Source organism: Ixodes scapularis, unplaced genomic scaffold (genome assembly GCF_016920785.2).
Source record: "Ixodes scapularis isolate PalLabHiFi unplaced genomic scaffold, ASM1692078v2 PGA_scaffold4__175_contigs__length_147842914, whole genome shotgun sequence".
NCBI classification, from domain to species: domain Eukaryota; kingdom Metazoa; phylum Arthropoda; class Arachnida; order Ixodida; family Ixodidae; genus Ixodes; species Ixodes scapularis.
The window spans coordinates 139,483,089-139,502,808 of NW_024609879.1; the positions used below are offsets into that span (position 1 = coordinate 139,483,089).

General features: G+C 45.5%; 1 protein-coding gene across 4 annotated transcripts in view; it reads left to right on the top strand.

Moving 5' to 3' along the window:
- The window catches only part of LOC115308176 (cleavage stimulation factor subunit 3), an 87,136-nt gene extending 69,631 nt beyond the window's left edge, over window positions 1-17,505 (top strand). For 3 of the 4 annotated variants that reach the window (XM_042293457.1, XM_029980978.3, XM_029980976.4), the window contains 8 exons: window positions 1,015-1,111; window positions 3,858-3,881; window positions 5,270-5,374; window positions 7,201-7,342; window positions 10,697-10,791; window positions 12,342-12,405; window positions 14,396-14,628; window positions 17,093-17,505. In XM_042293457.1, coding sequence (XP_042149391.1) covers window positions 1,015-1,111; window positions 3,858-3,881; window positions 5,270-5,374; window positions 7,201-7,342; window positions 10,697-10,791; window positions 12,342-12,405; window positions 14,396-14,628; window positions 17,093-17,104 — 772 coding nt within the window. In that variant the 3' untranslated portion in view covers window positions 17,105-17,505. The remainder of the gene's footprint in view (window positions 1-1,014; window positions 1,112-3,857; window positions 3,882-5,269; window positions 5,375-7,200; window positions 7,343-10,696; window positions 10,792-12,341; window positions 12,406-14,395; window positions 14,629-17,092) is intronic. The other variant, XM_040505131.2, reaches the window with a different exon arrangement.
- The last annotated feature ends 2,215 nt before the right edge of the window (window positions 17,506-19,720 follow it).

Sequence of the window (19,720 nt, forward strand, 5' to 3'; positions counted from 1 at the left end):
TTTCTCCCCTATTCCATCGCCTTCTTTCTCATTCTTTCTCTCTGAACTGCCGATGTTGGCACCCGGGATTTGCTGTGTTCTGTTCCCGTCTTTACCCTTGTGTGGAGCGCTCACCGCCGGATTGGATTGGATTATGATGGATCTACGTTTTCTTTCGGACGTTAACCATTTTAAAAAAGAAACCACCTAAATCAAGACGAAGAAGAAAAAAAAGAATTAACAATTGTTTGTTTAGGATATGGGAGTTGTAAAATATTGCAAAGTTAATCTCATAATTAGTAAAACTTTCAAAACAACATAATATTAATAATAAAACTCAGTGTATATTGATTGTCTGTGAACTTCACGTTTCAAGGATACATTGTATATGACTTCCTTATTTTTGTGTTATGACCCTGCCAAGAAACACCGACGCCTTATGTATGCTTGCCGAAATTTTTGCTAAAACACGGTCTAATAATAACTAGAGCCACTGAATGTTCCGAGAGTATCGCATTTCATAGCATTCGTTTGGCCATAAGTAATGACCCGCTTCGGTTTTTCGGCCAAAGTAGGACGTTGACGGCAAACATCGGTATTGGTTATCGGCCGTGTCGGCACCAGCAGAGAAGACGAGAATCGTGCGTTTCTCATTGTTTCAAGACAATAAATAATGTTTCTGGGGTCTGAGAGCCTCTGCAAGTCATCAATCTTTTGTCCTCTAAAAGGTCTTAACTTTGGGAGCCTGTACTCCATCTCACAAACATCTGCTTTGCAGACTTAGGCATGGGCACGACTACGCGGCTTCAAAGAGTGCCTCCCACGCACAAGCTTTTGTACAAATAAGAACATTCTGCTGAGCTATAGTCGGTGAAGGGTTGAGAGTTCAAGAGAAGCTCCTGCGCCTTTGTCTTTACCGCAGACATTTGTGAGGTGGAGTATGTTTGTGGGTGTTGCAAAATGACCGGTAGAGCGTTGCAAACTTCCAGTCTTCCCCGTTTCGTGCAACGTTGCAACCATCGTCTGTCGCCGCAGCGAAATCTGGAACAGGTTCCTGGAGTTTGAGTCCAACATCGGCGACCTCTCGAGCATCCTCAAGGTCGAGAAGCGGAGGGCGGCCACCATCGAGAAGGTGAGCTTGCGTCAAGGAAACGGCAAAAAAACAAAATAGAGTTTGTACTAGTAGCTTGTGGGAAGAGTGCACTTTAGACAGTCCTTCCTAGTTTTTTTTTTTTTCGTTGCTTTGCTGCTGCAATCAATGTTGCTGGGTTTTTTTGTTTTTTTTTATTGGTTTGAAGCTTTGCATGCTTGCTGTCCTGCGCTTGCTCCGTTTCTTGAGATTTGTTTTCCAATGCTGTGGTGGTTGGGTGGCTCCAATTGGCCGGTGGTGGTTTGCGCTTTTTTTCTGTGTGTCCTTTTTTATTTGCTCGTAGTAGTTTCAACGCTATGATTAGTTTCTGGCGCGAGCTCTTTAAAATTAACCCTACCTTTTAACCCCTTTTTGGTTATGTAGCTAGTAGATATTTTTTGTTTTTGCTTTGCTGCTTTTATTTATTAGTTTATAAGGCTCGCTTAATAATCTTCAGTTACACTAAATGTAAATTCATTCTCATTTTAATTTTTTTTTTTTTTTTCGGCTAATTTTTAGTTTTTTTGCTTGAAAGCCGTTTGTTTTTAGAGCGAGCATTTTTGGCACCGTGAGCCAATTCATGACTGCTGTTCCAGGAAACAAATTTTTATAATCACCTGCCAAAGCCGGTCTTGCAAATATATTGAATATGGATGTACCTGGCTTCTATAACGAACACACTGTAATCAAAATGATGAAGTTGAATAAATACATTTTTTTTCGTTTGTGGTGTTGGTGCCTGTACGCTTTTTAGACGCCAGGTATGGATTACTAACTTCCTTCATGTCCCCCCTATGCATGTGCTCATTTGCTTTGTAACACGGCCTGAATTCTTACAACAAAAGTAGGGAATTTTGTCCAAGTAATTCACATTCACATTCATCATACAGTTTTTGACTGCAACGATGTAATCTAACGGTATGTATAATTTATGTGCAATCTTGCAAGGAGTAGGTATGGGATCACATGGGAAGCACACCTTGAGTTACTTAGTGCAAGGTGTGTTTACAACCATTGAATTTTCGATGTCATTGGTCAACTCTGAACTCGTAATTTGTTGAGCGCGGATCTGGCTTCATTTCTGTGTACTAAAACTTGCACATGATTGGTTGGTTCTAATACTAAGGCATAGTGCGTGGAGCGAAGAAACGGCAGTTAACTTCTGACGCCGTGGCTGTGGGGCCAGGGTTCTGGACTAGGTGCACATGACAAGTGCAGTTGCGTGCCAAGCCAGGGATAGAAAGTGTTGCGACTCTAGATTGTTCTAGTCTTAACTGGACAGAACAGAGTGTAGTAGGGATTTTTCGAAATTATTGTAGGAAGAACTGTAAACAACTAAACTTGAAGTGGATGTACATTCAGAGAGGACCCTGTTGAGGTTTTGGTGTGAAATAAAAAATATTTTAATGCACTCCTCCTAAGTTTGACTGCTTCACTTTCTATCGTGGACATACTGCTTGCTGTGCTCTGTGACCTTCGCTTTCTTTTTTGCTTGCTCTGCTAACATGTTTTGACGCAGCACTGTCAGGGGCCTGCTCTTGATGGGGATCTCTTGCAAACTTTTAAAGCTGGTTCAGACATTTTTGTTCTTCACACATAATTTTTAGAGCGCAGCTTTTGGGCGCCCGTTTCGGGCTTGAGCGTCGTCGGTGACGTCACCACACGTTGCATTATGGGACATTTCCCATAATGACGTCGCAAGTGTTACCCTCGTCAGGGTTATAAGCGTTACCCTCACGAGGGTAATCGTGTGACGTTACCCTCGTGACGTCACACGTGACGGTCATTATAGGAAACACGTGACGTAGGATGTCACGTGTGATGTCACGTGACGTGTGACGTCACACGCATCTAACATTGCCAATGTTCTCGCTAAATTTAGTGGGGATATTTTTCCACTAAATTTGTCCAAAAAATATTTACGCTAAATTTACCGCCGTGACTTCACGTGCGACGTCACGGGGGTAGAAACTTCCATCTAAATTTACGGGAAACATTTTCCCGCTAAATTTAGCGGGGAAGGAAGAGGTGCATACCCTCTCCTCCTTCTCAAGAGCTGCACTCTAATTTGGCGTTACAGAAAATTATAAACATCTTTCATTTTTTTCGCTATGTGCTTGAACTAATTTTGTCGATGCGATAAGCTTATAAACGAGATTAGTATGTAGATTTCATATTGCAAATACCACAAAATCTTGGGTCTAGTTCAGGACTGGGCCCGAGCTACCCAACAGGTATAATATTACCTCACTGCAAGCAGTTGTGAGCAGTTGTAACACAGTCGGTCAGACTTGGGACGAAAATGTCTAAACCAGTTGTAATGTTGCAACGGACTTAGGTTTGTTGCTAACTGGTGCAGTGCTAGATGAATTCGATTGGCTTTTGGGTGACAAACCAATAATGCAATAAATTGTATCGGGCAGCTTCGAGAGAGGTTAATAGTGTAACCGTAACAAAGTGTGTGCTTTGTGCGAGGTTATACAGACTTGGCTACAAATCACAAGATCCCAGCGTGACAAGATTTCTCCTAACTGACCCCAAACGCTTTGCTTGCCTACCTGCTGCCCTTCTGCATGGTTGGAAGGAGGTGCTTTATTAACGGTGTTGAGTGACACCGGTTTGAAAAACATTGTAAAGCGCTGCTGCAGTTCCAGTGTTGCATGATGGAAGCCCCCTGATTGGCTATCCTTTAGTTTTATCCCTGCCCTCTCCCTCTTCCCCCTCCCCCTCCTTTTCTTTTTTGTTGCAGATGATTCTCGATCACCCCGGGAAGGTAATGCCCCTCAGCTTCGTTTAGAGCACATGACAACCCATGCATGTTTTGCAGAGCGAGAAAAAAAGCGCAGCAAGCAGAGTGCAGCAAGCAGTTTTTTTTCCTCGAAAAGTGCAAACTTCAGAATAAAATGGCATTATAGTCATATTCAGTATAAGAAGATGGATTGCTACATCAGAGCAACCAGATATGTCCATACAGCCCTAGAAAAAAACATGCTAATCAACCAGGCAATCAGTCAGTCACTCACTTGTACTTATGAAACATTTGGCACGAAGCTTTGCATCAGTCCAATTAGACTGGCATTAAATTTTGGCAGTATTTTAGTCATTCTGGTTGATGCTGCAATGTTGAAGCTGTTCGACCTCTGTTGCACAACGGTTGAGGAGTCTCAACACTGCCTTGCCGGTACGTTCCAATTTAACGAGGGTGGACGCGACACCTTGATGTGTTTGGGTATTACCTGAGGGGTTACGGGTGGCGTTGTTCATGGGGGGGATCTCTAATAGATTGGAGTGAAGCAGTGAATCATTTGCCAAATTTCCAAGCATCGGGGAGCAGGCTGCGAGAGTCGTTACACATGCTGCACGTACCGGAATCTGCAGCAGTACTTATCAAAGTAAAAATTCAAAGGATATGGCAGTTTGCACATGCACTTGTCATTGCCTTGTTTCACTCGTTTCCTTTGAATCTCTCATGGAGACGAGGCAAGTGCATGCAGTGCACATAACTACATTCCCATCACGCTCCTTGGTGTGTGGCGATTTCGTAAATGGTCTATGCGGTGCCCGTTGTTACATTAAAGAGTGTGGGTGGGAACATCCGTGGGTTCCAGTTAATACTTCGATGTAAAGGTCAAACGTCACATACAGTTGCGGACGGTGACGGACGGCACCCCAGGGCACAACACCGAGAAAATAAAAATATCTGAGGGTGCCTGATTTCTTTGATCTAGCTGAGGTGCACAGTGAGGCAAAATATTTTGTGCTTGTTATGTTTTCAGATGTAACACGTTATTGTTAATTTCACCTAGTTTAGGGGGGAAATTGAGCCAGTGTGTAATTCAACACCGGTTCAGGTTTCCCCCCTAAATTTAGCGGGGAAATTGTACGTCACACTTTTGTTTTACGTGTCTCTCTTATGAAACCTTAGTCCTATGTGAGTTCGGGATAAAAAAAAGCACAAAAACGGTACACAGACGGGTTACACGACGCACTCTGGGCACCATTGCTTTGAAACTTTTTCGAGGGTTCGGCGGCTCGTGTTTCGTCTTTGGAGTTGCTTGCAGCCAACGTGTCCCATGTCGATCCCTCCTCTTCTCTCTCTTTTTCTCCTCCTTCACCCTCTCCTTCCTTCCTCCACCTTTCTCGGTATACCCGCTTGCGCAGCTGAAGGAATTCGAGGGCAAGGAGACGGCACTACTGGTGGACCGGTACCGGTTCATGGACCTCTACCCCTGCAGCTCCCAGGAGCTCAAGTCCCTCGGATATCGGGTAACGGCACACCACTCTTCCCACTCCCTGCCCAGTCGAGTTCTTGAGGGACATTTTCGCGACGGTAATAGGAAGCCGCCAGAACCGTCAGAAAGTTAAGCAGACGCGTGGACAACCTTGGAAATTACAGTGATGCTTACCGACAACCATCTGTTAAGCAATGCCTCTAACATCATTTGAAGTGTCCCCAGAGCTCTTGCGGTCTAAAAAATATGCCACAATGCAGTTGAATTTTGTAAAGAATGCCATCTTTGTTACGAAGACTGGTGCACGCAGTTAGCCATGTTAGACAAGTGCAACCACTGTTCCCACGACTATTTTTGACAGCCTACCAGTTCGTGATAAAGCTTAAACCCACGTTGAAACCGAAACTAGAGTTCTTTGGCTATCCACGAGATTGTGGAACATAATTCTCCGCACACTAAATTTAGTTTCTTGACAACACTTGGAAACCATCGGTCACCGATGGTCAATGGCCTACGGGTGCGGTCAGGAAAGAGTTAAGCAGGGCGAGTTTCTTCATTGGGTAGGAATTTCCGAGTTTTAGGACGGATGAATGGTGGCAAGATGTACGGCGTGTCCCCGAAAAATATTTACGGAATTTTTTTTTACTGAAAAAAAAAAGACTATGCGTCGTCCAAATGTTGCACTAATGATCCGCAACAATTGCTAAAATTCCAGAACTGACTGTTCTGGAACTGTCAGTTCTGGAACTTACTTATCCACAGTTCTCAGTGATTTTCTGAAAATCTCAATGGAAAAAATGGGACCTGTTGTCGGTAGTTTGTGGCATTCAGCCCCATGTATTTTAGGGCTTTGTCGGCCACCATTTTCCCATTAGACATTTCCAAAAATCGCTCGTAACTTTTGAATAAGATAAGGGTTGCGAAACTTTGGTGCTTGGTCCAGACTGCTAGCGCTTCATCTGGACAGAGACTGAGCGTTTGACAACGGATAATTTATTTTAGCATATAAAAGAACACTGTGAATATTTTTTGGGGGCAGCCTGTACTGTTATAGGATCCCAAAAACATTTTGCAGCAACCACAAAGCAAGTGGACGTATCCACTTGGGCATGTCTTTAACTGTTAGAGAGTCGTTGGGGGGGAGGGGAGGGGGAGGAGAGGAGGGGGAATTGGGGTCAGGAGTCTTTTTGGACGTGCGTGCGAGTCCCTAGGACTCGGTCTCGCTTTTGGCTCTGCCGCAGCCGCCTCTGACGAGCAATGAAAACGTGAAGGTGCCGTAGTAGACGTGGTTTGAACTTAAATTCGCAACACTTTCCACATTCTGTTAGATAAGGAGCGTTTATAAAGTCGTACGAAAACCTGATAATTTCTAATTTGATATAACGAAGCACCCAGCATTGGTCTTTAAATGCTTAAGCATTTACTGCCCCGGTGCATACAACTGTCTCTGGTCTGGACTGTACCGTACCGGTTTTGTGAGGCCACGGCACGGTTCTCACCGTGCTCCACTTTACCTTTCACATGATCTGGGTAACGCATTTATTTAATATGCAACAAAACGGCGCAACGAGGTGCACATTGCATCGTAGGTTGAGAGAGTCTGGATACCTGGTAACAGCCGTTCTCCGCGAACAAAACTCGATGCGCCGTTTGTGTGAAACCAATGCAACAGCATGCAAACCGCTGGCGGCAATCGAGGAAACCTAAATGCCGACGCATTTTGTTGAGAATCGGCGTTGCGACGGCAGCAATTGCGGCATCTTTTTTTTAAAAAAACAAAACAAAGTATGGGCACACTTTTGAGCAGTTGGCACGGGATTGGGCAAGACTGCAATGACCGCTCGATTACCTCTTGCCCAGGAACTGACGAGGCAGCAGGTGACATCTGCCCCGACCTTGAAGCGGGAAACGACGCAGGAGAATGCCACCGACCAGAAGGTGTTTGTGTACCCGCGTCCTGACACGGGGCAGATGATACCGTTCAAGCCCAAGCAGATCTGCCGTGAGTGTCGATTCTACCCGCGCAACTCGCAAGCGGCCGCGTCTGCCGCGGCGGTCCACGAGAGCGCTTTGTATTCGTAACTCCAGCGCTCCATAGACAACGGGGCGGCAGTTCCAAGACGGTGCAAAGGGCAGGGACAGATTCCCCAGGATTGCCCGCTCGCCTATGCCAATCAGTGCACTAAAAATTAATTTATTTGGCCACGAACGTGGAAGTGGTCGGGGCAGGGGCACATCACGGGCGACGGAGACGTCGACATGCGTCAAAAAAACGACCACGTCGACTTTTAGAAGGTGCAAAGTGGAATGCAAGAATTGCTATTTTAATGTACCGTAAAATCCCGAGACATAGCCCACCTGACATCAAGAGCAAATTGGCTGAAAATATGGAGTGGGCTAACTTTCGGTGTACAATCAAGAAAAGTTTTAAAAAATAGCTATTTTTAGGTCGTGTCCATTACAAGCTTATGGTGGCAAGCGGCAACGAAGACTAGTACTTCCCAGTCAGCAACATTCGCTTACCGTAAAAACCCGCATATAATGCGAAACAATATAAGGACAACGAAAATATTCTGCGTAAAGTATGACCCAGGAAGTTTTAAGAATGTTTATTTGCGTCATAATTGAACCTTAATCACTGTCATCACGTCCATCAGACTCCTTGTCCAACGCCTCCAGTGCCGTCGAGCCCATTTGAAATCCCGCACTTATTCAATGGGCGAGCGACCAGCCAAAGCCGCCTGTGGCTTTGGACCAGCGGACCAGCGTGTGCCGATGCAGTGAAAACCCGGCATGGTGCATAAAGCAAGCAACTCAATGTTGGCTTGCCAAAGTTTTCAGGCAGCAGCTCGATGTTTACGGCGAGGTGCCGTTCACGCTGCTCTTTTCCAGTCGCTGAGACTTGCCTCGACGTCGGCGAACACACCATTCTTCGGGCTCCTAAAGCTTCTTCTCGTTCCGTTGCACGCAAACAGAGCTTTCCTTTGTCGTCTCCATCCGCGGATACTGCCCTCAATTACGGCGAATTGTCGTCCGGCTGCCCTGTTGCCGATGTCTTTTGCAACAAAAAGGACTTTTCTTTTGAAGGCGGTTGATTATCGTTTCTGCGCCGACGCCATTGCCGAGCTCACTGTGGACGGATGATGGCGCCTCGAACAGTACGATTTTAATGATGATGATAGCTGTTTAGAGCTCCATATTGCTTCGAAACCGAAACTACACCAAACAGTGTTAGATCGCGCCTCATCGAAGCTGAAAATTGTTGGGACCCACATATAATACGAGCCGCAAATTTTACATGACAAAATTTGAGAAAAGACCTCGTGTTATATGCGGGTTTTTAAGGTATATCCTGCCATAGTGAACTAGCCGCATTTACGCCGAGGCCACCATTGATCTCAACACTATTATTACTAAAAGTGGGCTATCTTTCGGTGCTTAAAAAAATGTAGCAAATCAAGCCAAAAACAGGGGTGGGCTATCTTAAAGACCGACGACCAGTTCGCGCTTTCCACTTTTCCCTTGCTTCCTCCTCTCCCCATTTCTACCCTGTCCACCGTTGCCTCTTTCCTCCTCTTCCATGGGGAGGAGGGTCTTCTGCATTGCAGAATCTCGGGTCTGGTCGTCGGCCTTTAAGGGGGGACACTACCCAAAAAAAAACAATTTCTGCTGAAAAACATTCATTTTGAAAAATGTCATATTTACATTCACCAACATCTAGAGGGTATTCCCAGAAAGTTTCATTGGATTGTACTGTATAGTTAATTTTTTATAAATTATTTTCTGTTCAGCGATGCTAAAGAAAAGGTAGAGGTTGGAGCAATTTGAACGCATTTTTCTCCATTCCACTTTCTGGCGTAAATTTCACTTTAGGAAAACTATCGTTTTGCTATTACATAACTTGGATTCATTTTTATAAGTTTTTCTGGGGTGAAATTTTAAGGGGAAGATAACTATGAGCTTGTATTTTTTATTTTTGTCATTTTTTATGCTCAAAAGCAAAAATTTTGGACAAAGGATGGAAATCTAAAAAACTGTATTTGTGTTTATAAGGCTTTTTTGTCATGAAAGATGGTATAACATAGAAATATAGCTCCATAGTTATCTGCTCTGAACTGTCCTAATGCAATATAACACATGAAAACGACAAATTTATAAGTAATTTCAAAACGATAGTTTTCCTACGCAGGCACGCCCACTTTCATCTTTGAACGTTTGCAGTTTTTTTTGTACTTCACCCAGGTTAACAAAATTTGGCAGAAATGTTCTCAACATCAACAGAAACAAGCCCTGTAAATATAATTTATTACAGATAAGTGGTTCAAAAGTTTACATTTTTGGGTAGTGTCCCCCCTTAAGGGGGTGGGGCATCTCTCGGGATTTTACGGTACTCACTTTTTCGGTTGAAACTGTGCGAAGCACGAACATGCCCACCCGAACCATGCACTAACGGTGGCACCAAGGACTACTATCCCCGCCACCGTCTCCGTCGTTTTCCCCGCTCCTCCACTTCTTCGTTCGTCTGCGAGAGGGTGAGCGGCAGGCTAAAGTTGCGAACAGTATCTTGCCGTCTCTGTTTACCTAAATTCCAGTAGGTTACGTCCACACTCCGTTTCACTTTAAGTGCGAGCATGCCAGAAGCCACAAGGTCAAGCTCCGGGTTTTCGAGCATCCGTTGCCGAACGTGTGCGCCCAGGCGGCAGGAGCGTCGTTTGGGGCGCCGCGCCTGCGCCTGCAGCTTTGGCTCTGCTCGCACATAAAGAGAAACAAATGTGGACGTCGGGAGTTTTCAAACCGAGTTCCTACTGCTACGGAGGCTTATGGAGCACCCTTGTAGGTTCCCCCCAAGTTCCCAAATACCCTTGACTGCCTCTGCATTTAAGTAGAACAGTTCTCTAGTTTGAGCAGCTCTTTATACTATCTGAGCTACCCAGCGCAGCGATGCGTAACTGTGAGCCCCAAATCTCCGTAGTATGTGCGTTACTGGTTAGAAGGTCCGTAGACTACTCGGCTGCCTTAATGCAACGTAGCGGACGCTGGAAGGGATCTCTCGGCTGTCGGTCGAGGGACTGGCGTTTTCAGAACACAGCTCTCGTAAAATGCGCGACTTGTCCATTAGTGTTTGCAGTGCTTTCAGTTCCCTCAACGACGAGCAGTGTGGCAAGGACACGCGCCGCATTTCACCACTTGCTATTTGTGTCGGGGCACCGAGAAAGGTCACGGGCTCGGGCCGGAAGTAAACGCAATGCGAGGATCTTTACGTTAGAGCTTTTATTAATCCGCAACTGAGTGCCGGGAAGAAATGCGAGTGCGTTGGCGACGGGCAAACGCTGAGCTCTTCTGCTCGGTGTTGCAGCAACGGGAGCGCACCTGGTTGCCGGAGGAGTATTTCCTCCTCCCCCCGCCGCTTCGGAGCTGATGATGCGCCTGCCTCCTCCAATGTGCTTCATGGTGAGGATGCTTTGCACTTCGACCTGCACCTAAAAGGAGCACTCCGGCAGTTGTTTGAGACACCCAAGCTACCTACCTTAGAATACCGCGCATCCGCCCATTCCACATTAAGCGCCTATTCCCAAATTTGTAAGATCTGAGAAAATACGCACAGCACATTTATATGTAAAATTGATGACCGGACAAGCGCCCATCCCCCATTTTTTTGCGATTATCTCCGAAGTTTGAGAGGGCGCTTGCCCGGTATTTTACGGTAGATTTCCTAAACACCCGGACTTTATTTTTCTTGGCTTGCTATTTTTTATCTATACCTTCAGAATGGCCAATGCGAAAATGTCTAATGAGGTTTTTTTTTTTTTACTCGCCAAAATACACTATGCATTGCCAAACGCTCGTTCGCCGCCCAAACGTAGCGCTAGCAGTTCGAACCAGATACCAAAGTTTCAGGACTAACCATTATCTCGTGCAAAAGTTATAAGTGATTTTCCGAAAATTTCCACGGAAAAATGGGGTCCGTTTTTGCTTGTTTTTGGTAACTGGCACTATTGAGCTCCATGCATTCGAAAGCTCAATCGGCCACCATATTCCCATTAAAAATTTCGGAAAATCATGTATAACTTTTGAGTAAGATAATAGTAAGTTCTGAAACTTTGACACCTGAATCAAACTGCCAGTGCTACACATTTGGGTGGAGAATGAGCGTTTGGCGATGCGTGGCTCATTTGCGGTGAAAAAGAACCTTGTAAATTTCTTTTTTTTGGGACAACCTGTATGTTATGCCAAAATTAAAATTAAATTTCCTCTATCTTTCTAGTGCAGTGACACCACCGGTAGGCAGACTTGCGGGCCAAGTAGGCGGTCTAAAAAAAAAAAAAGGATGTTTTTGTCCCACATTTTTTTTGTGCTGTTGAGTGAGCTCCCACAGCATTTTTTTTCAGTCCATTAGTCTTCTTGTACAATCACTCGGGGACTAATTCTGCTTAACAAACGTCATACTTATGCCTGCCACTGGTGTCGCTCTTTCAGTGTTGCCAGTAGAGACTTTCAGTCGGTGAGGACCAAATTTCAAAATCACTAACTTGCCTAAAAAACTTTTCATTTTTGCAGCTCTTTGTCAGCTCTTTTTTTTATTAAGTGCCATTGTTTTACGAAGATTGTGACAAGATTCTCGCCAGCGAATTGCGGTGAATTCTATCAACTTGGTGGTGTTGTTTTTCTGCATTAAATCAACTTTATTCTAAGGCTTTAGGTTATGTCCTAAATTCAATAGATAAAAAGTAATTAGATGCAACTTGGAGTTATTATAATCCTATATATATATATTTTTTTTTTTTCTTTTAATGAAATTTATTTAATAAAATAACTTACTTTATGAATGGTTAATACAATTTTTTAAACTGTCTATTATGTTTGTTTGACCGGTCACACGTGAGCAGTCTGTAAAATATGTTGTTGCAGCATTGGCTGGTCTGCCAGACACATTAGCAGTTAGGCAGGGCCCAATCCTCTCGCGACTGCTGCGGCATTACAAAACGACCCGGTCTTTGCAGGGCCCCTTCGTGGGAGTTGACGAGCTCATGGACCTCTTCAGGAATCTCAACCTCCCAGACAAACGTAGGTGGCGACTCAAAGACGAGCCCCTCCGAATTTGTCACTGCGGTAAACCATGCGTCGTGGAATGCCCAGACCCTGCCCAGATTCAACGCCATGGGTCGGCACCCAATTCGCCAATGCGACAGAGTGCGATAGTTGTAGAGGAGAGTTTCTGGAAATTTCAGTCGGAAAGGGGTGTCCACAGGAGCCAACTCTCTGCCAGTAACAAGTACCACCTTTTACGGCAATGGCATTTTATGGGCTCTCCCACCGCTGGAAACAATGCCCATCCTCCTTGCAGCAGGGCCTCCGTCGTCGACGTCATCGAACGCTCGAAAAAGGTCGCCCATTGCCACGATTCTCCAAAGATTCGGTCCCAGGCGCACGCCACGCGCGAAGCGGGCGCGTTATTGCAGAGCTACGTCACAGCTTCGAAGACTTGCCTTTATCGGTGTTCTAGGAATGCAGCGCGTGGGAGTCTCGAGCAGTGCCCACCAAAGAACCACAATTGCCACGACGTTGTGATATAATTTTTTTTATTGTTCTTGATTGATTCTAAATTTAATCGGAGTGAATTGTTTAAAATGAAAGCCTCGGCTTAGAGGCGTGAGCCGCCCCCCAGCTAAAAGGGTTTGGCTGTATTTGTCCGTCCTCCATCCGTTGTCGCATCACTGCAATGGCTCGGGCGTCTGCTGCAGTTCGTCGTGAGGCGATCTTCCACTGTTGCGCGATTCGTTATGCAGACTGAACGATGCATTCCGCTTTCTTCGCAAGTGCCCCCTTGCCTCCCCGCGCTCAGTCTCACCTAGAGCCGCTAAATCAGCTGCGCTTTGGAGTGACAACTCTTACCCATCTTGGCGCCTAAATTTACGGTTGCTACTTATATGAAGCTTTATGTGGCGCAGTTGGCTCATATTCAGATACATGGAAGTGCCAAAAACGACAGAGACTGGAAACAACATAAGGCACACTTGCAACTGAAGTTTATTTATGAAAAACACATAATATAAGCCAGAGTCGAAATGCTTATTTGTCACAAGAGTCTACAAAACCCCTTGATAAGATCAAACTCTTTCCTTGAAAAGGCGAGGGAGGGTTTGCTGACGCACCCATTTCCTTTTGCCCTAATCTCAAAAGCCTCGTGAGCTTCACGGCACACTTTCTCTTTATATTTCGCTAGGATCTTAACGTCATGCAGAACTGGTGAACATGTGCAATGACTACAAGGGACGGCGAGATTCCCAGAAGGGCTCGCTTTCACGGCTGCCGCATGTTACCGCTGACTTGTGGTTCCGTGTTCATTGGTCAAATGGGTAGGTGTGTCAATGACTGTGCATGTGAAAATACGGCTGCCATGAAAGCAAGCCCTTCTGGTAATATCGTCATCCATTGTAGTCATTGCCCATGTTCACCAGTTCTGCATGACGTTAAGATTCTAGCGAAATATAAAGAAAAAGTGTGCCAAGAAGTTCACGAGACTTTTGAGATTGGGGCAAAAGGAAATGAATGCGTCAGTGAACCCTCCCTTGCCATCTCAGGGAAAGAGTTTGATGTTATCAAGGGGTCTCGTCGATTGTTGTGACGAATAAGCTTTTTACTCCGGCTTATGTTACATGTGTTTTTTTAAATAAACTTCAGGTGCGAGTGTGCCTTGTGTTGTTGCCACCCTTCTTTGTCCCTGTCATTTTTGACGCTTTTATATATCTCTATCTGATATAATGGGAAGCACTTTTCTGTCCTTCACAAATGTTCAAACAGTTCGCGACGGAGCAAAGCAATGTTACACGAGCTTCCTAACACCGATTCTAACGCCGAGGAAGTTGAACTTTTAAATTGTGACGTTTGTCAGTTGCATCTGCTCCGTTCTGAGTACCAAGATGGCGGTGCCCACAACAACATCGGGGAACAGAGCGCCGACACACAAAGTGTAGCTCACTTAGTGGCTCTAGTCTCACCTACTTCATGGTTACCGGCAACACGGGTGGCACATATTCACCAGACGTCCTTGCAGCGCCCCGGCCCAGTGAAAACGGCGTCTCTAAGGACCACCTGAAGCTGTTCGAACACGGCACGGCGGCGTCGCAGCAGGGCGGGGCCAACCAGGGGGGCGGAGTCAAGCGGAAGCACCGGGCGGACGCCGCCGCACCGGCTCCGGGTGGTGCCCCGGCTGAGGACAGCGAGGGAGAGGAGGGGGGGCTAGTGCCGCCCGCCCACGACCTCTACCGCCTGCGCCAGCAGAAAAAGGTGCGGTGAGAGGGGGCCCCTCAAAAACCGAGGGTAGGGGCGCGAAAGGGTGCCACACGTTTCGTCGCGACGGGCCCTCTTCGAAATTCAGTGCCGCCTGGCGGTCGAAGGCGAGGTTAATAGACAGGGGAGCTGGTTAAGGTTACCATACGTGTAATTTAAACTGGAGACGGAATGGACAACGAGAAAGAGAGAAACACTCGTCTCGACCTCCGGGTTGAGAGATGTACGTCTCTTCCTTGTCGTCCGTTCGTCCCTGGTTTGTATTCTTTGGAGCCATCTGGTGGCTCAAATATTGGCCCATTTTTGTCACACTAATGGTGGTAGAAATTTAACATTTAGTCAGGTGCCGTCACTGTTCGTACAACAGCAGTTAATGGGAATGCGTTCTCTGCTGTCAATTATTTTTTGGCTCATTTCAATTTCGATGGGGACGAAGAAATTAATGGTTTGCACAGAGTGCTCACCGAAGTAAAGCCCTCCATGACTGAACCCGCAACTTCCAAGGGTTTGTAGGCCTGCTACTCGGATGGTTTTAGCGACCGAAGTGACCGCACTGAATTTCAGAAGGGGTCTATTCTAAATTGGCGAGCCACAAAGCTGTGTGGCCTCCTGTGACTGGACTGAAAGTTACAAGTGACAACTCGTGGCTGTGAAAACCGAAACCCTCAGCGTACGTACGCTGGAATCTCTTTGCACAGCTATAAATTTTACGCTCTCTGGCTGCATCGCATTTGGACAAGAAGACTGACCAGACTTACGGGGACAAAACCGTAGATGTATCGGGTCTGGCAACAGTGTTTCCAAGCATAAATGTCGCGTCGCAGTTTATATCTCGCTTCTGTCCCCATTTCTTGGTAGAGTGTGTCTTCTATCGATTTCTTGTGGATCGCTGACTTTTTTTCTGTGCTTGGGCTTTTATGATCGTAAAATGATTTGTTGATCCTGAAGTGTTCCCAATGCACCGAAAAATGGAGGAAGAGGAGGAGACGAGAGGACGTCGAGTTCTGGTTCGAACGTTGAACGCATTCTAATGTGTTCAGCGAGTTTATTGGAGACAAAGGCAGCAAGCTTTAGGTCTACCCATTAATCATTTCAAGCAGAGCTCGGCATTTTGACGTCCCTGCTCACTCTTGTATGCTTTTCTCCCTCAGTTTCTTGGCGCATTGATATTGGAAGCATGTTTATTTGTGATTGAACCTGAAGCTCGTGTTTAAACACATCTTGTTTTACACCTTTTCTTGGCACCATGAACATGAACATGACATGAGTGTTGACTACCAGCATCAATATTTATTCTTTTCTATAAGTAACTTGGTAACACGTGAAAAAAAATACTGGAGCTCTTACAAAACTGTTGCATGCACAACCTGTAAACTATAACCTATTCAAAACATTTTTTTTACCATGGTTGTTCCTCGGTGTCTTTAACAGCTCAAAAGTCAGTCGAAATATTCTTTGGGTTTTGTGGTTCCTATCTTCAAGCTTCTTTATGGGCTCATGGGAGAGGCCATAAAAATGCAACACGTTCACTACGGTAATAGCATTATCTCTACTCTATTCCGTCCGACTATTCAGTTCATTCTTTGAGTTGAGGTGGTGACTGCGCTTATTACCTTCTATTGTTCTTAACCTTGTGTTCATGTGAACTTTCATGGCAGCATAGCAAGCAAACATTATAACAGAAGCGTCAGTCGAAATCCATATGATGGTTATGCAGTCTTGTAACATGTGTACTACTCAGCCTGCCTTGTTGACATTTCTGTGTAGGTTCTGTTGCATAGGTTCTTGTTTTGAGTTCAAAGAAGTGCAAGCAAGTTACATACTGTCAAGCCAGATTTAGAGTTTTACAGCTTTAAGGCTGCCGAACTCTGCAATCTTCATTTATTCTCTCTCTCTTTCTCTCTCTCTTGTTGTACAGATTGGTTTCAAAAGATGAATTTGATTCTGCCTTTTTGCATTCTGAGGTGCACTTGGTGTAATGTGCGGAACAGTAGCTCTATGGAATCAATTTCAAGTTGTCATGTATCTGTTTTCATGATTTTGAGGAAGATACCTTTCTCGATTCCAGCGTGCTTGGATTCTGCTTTCATTGTGGCATTGCATCATGCATATTTGGTTGCATGAGGTGTAGTCGCTGCTGCAAATGACATTGTGATGACACAATCAAAATCCGTTTGCCAGAGATTGAACCTCTCCCAAAGATATCGTAGACGCTGTTAGGTGCAAGCGGAATTGTCTGCAATGCCTTCGAGGATTTGAAATGTGTCGTACCTATTGGTTACTCGTGGCATTAGCTAACTGTGCGTGTGAGGAAAACACCACTTTTAGAAAAGCAATATTGGAATATTGCATTTGGTGTCCCTTTAAAAAGCTTGTTCATTTGTTTGTGTACAGATTGCTTTTGTGTATGTGCATATTCACGTTTTGAAGTGATCGTTATCTCGCTTTCTTGCATTTGCAGCTCATGTTTTAGCGACGGGGACTTACAGAGCACGGTTTCCCCAAGGCTGTGTCTAAGCGAGAATGGTTTTGCAAGGACCCATGCCATTTATTGCCGGCGTCAGCGACGGAAGCGCAGTGTTTACCTACATTTCTTTTCCTCTTTTACACATTTCCCAGTCACGGATAACGGCGCAGTTCGTTGTTCATTGCCAACGACGCTCGGAACGCCGCATTTCATAACCTTGTGAATGTTTCATAGGTCACTCTTTTTTTTTTTTTTTTTTGCTCCCCGTCTTGTAAATACATGCACATGTCTCTATAGGCTGGGTACCCTTGAGCTGGTTGATTAATAAAGAAACAAACTGTGTCATTCATCATTCCACCTTGGAAGGGGAGGGGAACTATTACCACATTAAAAGGTTGCTTTCAGAAGCCTCGTGAAGTTGTGTTTCTTAGTGTGCCACTTGATCATGAAGAATGCCCTTGGTGGAGTTGCCCCTGTCGAATTTTAAGTGCAGTTAAAGGAGTCATAAAACGCTTTTCCAACTTTTCCAGTTTAGCTTTTCTCAACTTATAAATTGCGCATTCTACCAAACAGTTCAAGAAGACGGAAAGGGGCAAGTCCCTCTTGCTCGGAATCTCGTTTGTGTAGCCGGACACAGCCATTGTCCCCCAAGAAGATCATCCCGTTGCTCAAAATTCAGACGAGAATTGCTTTTCCCACCCCGTTCACCCCGAAGCTGGCAGTGCGGTGGAAGCTACTTGCTCGTTGGGCCAGCCACACTTTTGCCACGTGATCACGATCTCTTGACGCGCAGAGAATGAGGTCAGGTGATGAGAGGGAGGCGGCTGATTGGTCCGGGAAGCGCGTAGCTTCCACCACAATGTCAGCTTAGGGGTGATAGGAATAAGTGAGGTCCGGTGCCGTGTGTTTGAGCCCGGTGACGCGCTCGGGGTCCGCGGATGTATCGCAGTAAAAAAAAGAGCTTACGAAGGGAAGGAGGTACGAAATAGTCCTCTGTCTTTTCAAAAATTTTGTACCGAAAGTCAGGCTGTTGACTTTCTACCTTTATTTCTTTGGCCCACTAAACGATGTGCAATTAGTAAAATCCCAATATAAATTCATTTACTCCAGCCCAAAATTCATTTCATGGGCCCTTTAAGCAATTTGTAGGCATTTATCGGAAACAGTTTAGACCCTTTCCATAAAAAGTATTTTCACCCTACCAAGGCTAACGAGGAAGGATCATAATTTGAAAAGCAGTCCGTTGAAATTCTGTCCTGCTTGTAGTTAACAATTAAAGAACTGTGCATTAAAATATCATCAGGAAAAGATTGACTTGATATGTCCAACCATGTCAATAAAAAAAAAAAAAAAAAAGGTTATTATAAAAAAAAAAGTTATTATTCAGAACTTGGGTGACGCAAGTCGCCGCCCAATTCCGTCAAACTTATCCATCCACTAAAAGTTTGTGTGTATAGTGGCGCCCTCTGTGACCTAGAACGCGCACTATTGAAAGCTCCGCCAAAGTCGCCACCAGGGCGAGCCACAGCTCTACAGCTTCCGAAAGAGATCCATTTGAGACCAGTGATGCCCCGCCAGCTTCCGCTCATCCTCCGGTATTGCCCACTTGGGAGCCTGGAGCATTCAATATGACTGCCAAATCACGGTTCTCCTTTTCCCCCGTGCTGTGCTCCGCTCCCAGCGACGTGCAAAGAACAACTGCACACATGCGTAAGTCATTGTCGTGCATCGGCGACCAGCGACATTGCGCCGGGATGTCCTGTCACTGGAGGCTGCATTGATCTTGGACAAGAAGAAAGAAAAACGTAAGTAGCCTCTTGTCCAGCTGCATCCCTTTCGTCGTACCTCCTCTCTCCCTCCTCCTCATATGCACTTTATTTGTACATGTATGGATTTTCGAGACGTGATGTCTGGATTTCCCCGGCTTTGCAATCGATACAGTTGTCGGCAACACATCTTCAATTTCTCTCGCGCACTTGAGCGAACTTGGCCCATCTGCGCCCGCAGTTCCCTTGGCCGCGATGTTGTTCTCCATCGAGTGCGCCAGCTGATTCCGTTAGTCGAGAATCATGTTAATGCGGCAATAACTGACTTGCAGTCTGCGTCATCTCGGTTTTATCTCTGCTAGCTTTTTCCTTGCTGACAGTGACGGATGACGTGGTTTTCCATTGGAAGTGTACTCGTGTACTCCTAGTCATGCGCCAGACAGGAGTGCAGGGTTTGCAGTGGATGTTATTTCAGTATAACGTAAGTTATTTGCATTGCTTGTCGAGACTCAGCGGGTGCAAGAGTCCACGTGATGGATGGTCGGAGACTCGCCATTTTGCACGCCGTGAGGAAATCTGGATTTTGAGAGTCACTCTGATCGAAACATGGTTTTTAGACTGGTGTGCATACCTACAGTAAGTGTCCTGCTGCGTTTGGGACATCTTTCGAGCCATAAGGCTGATTGTCTTGCATTGCGGTTCAGTTCGTTGAGCGATGCAGCCATTTCACTATGTGTTTCACTAATTATACTGTTGACTTCTATCTGTGTCTCTGGTGGCATAAGATTGGTCGCAATTGGCTAACATTCCGAGTAAGATTTCGGTGTGTTCGCAAGGAATAACACTTATCTTTCGC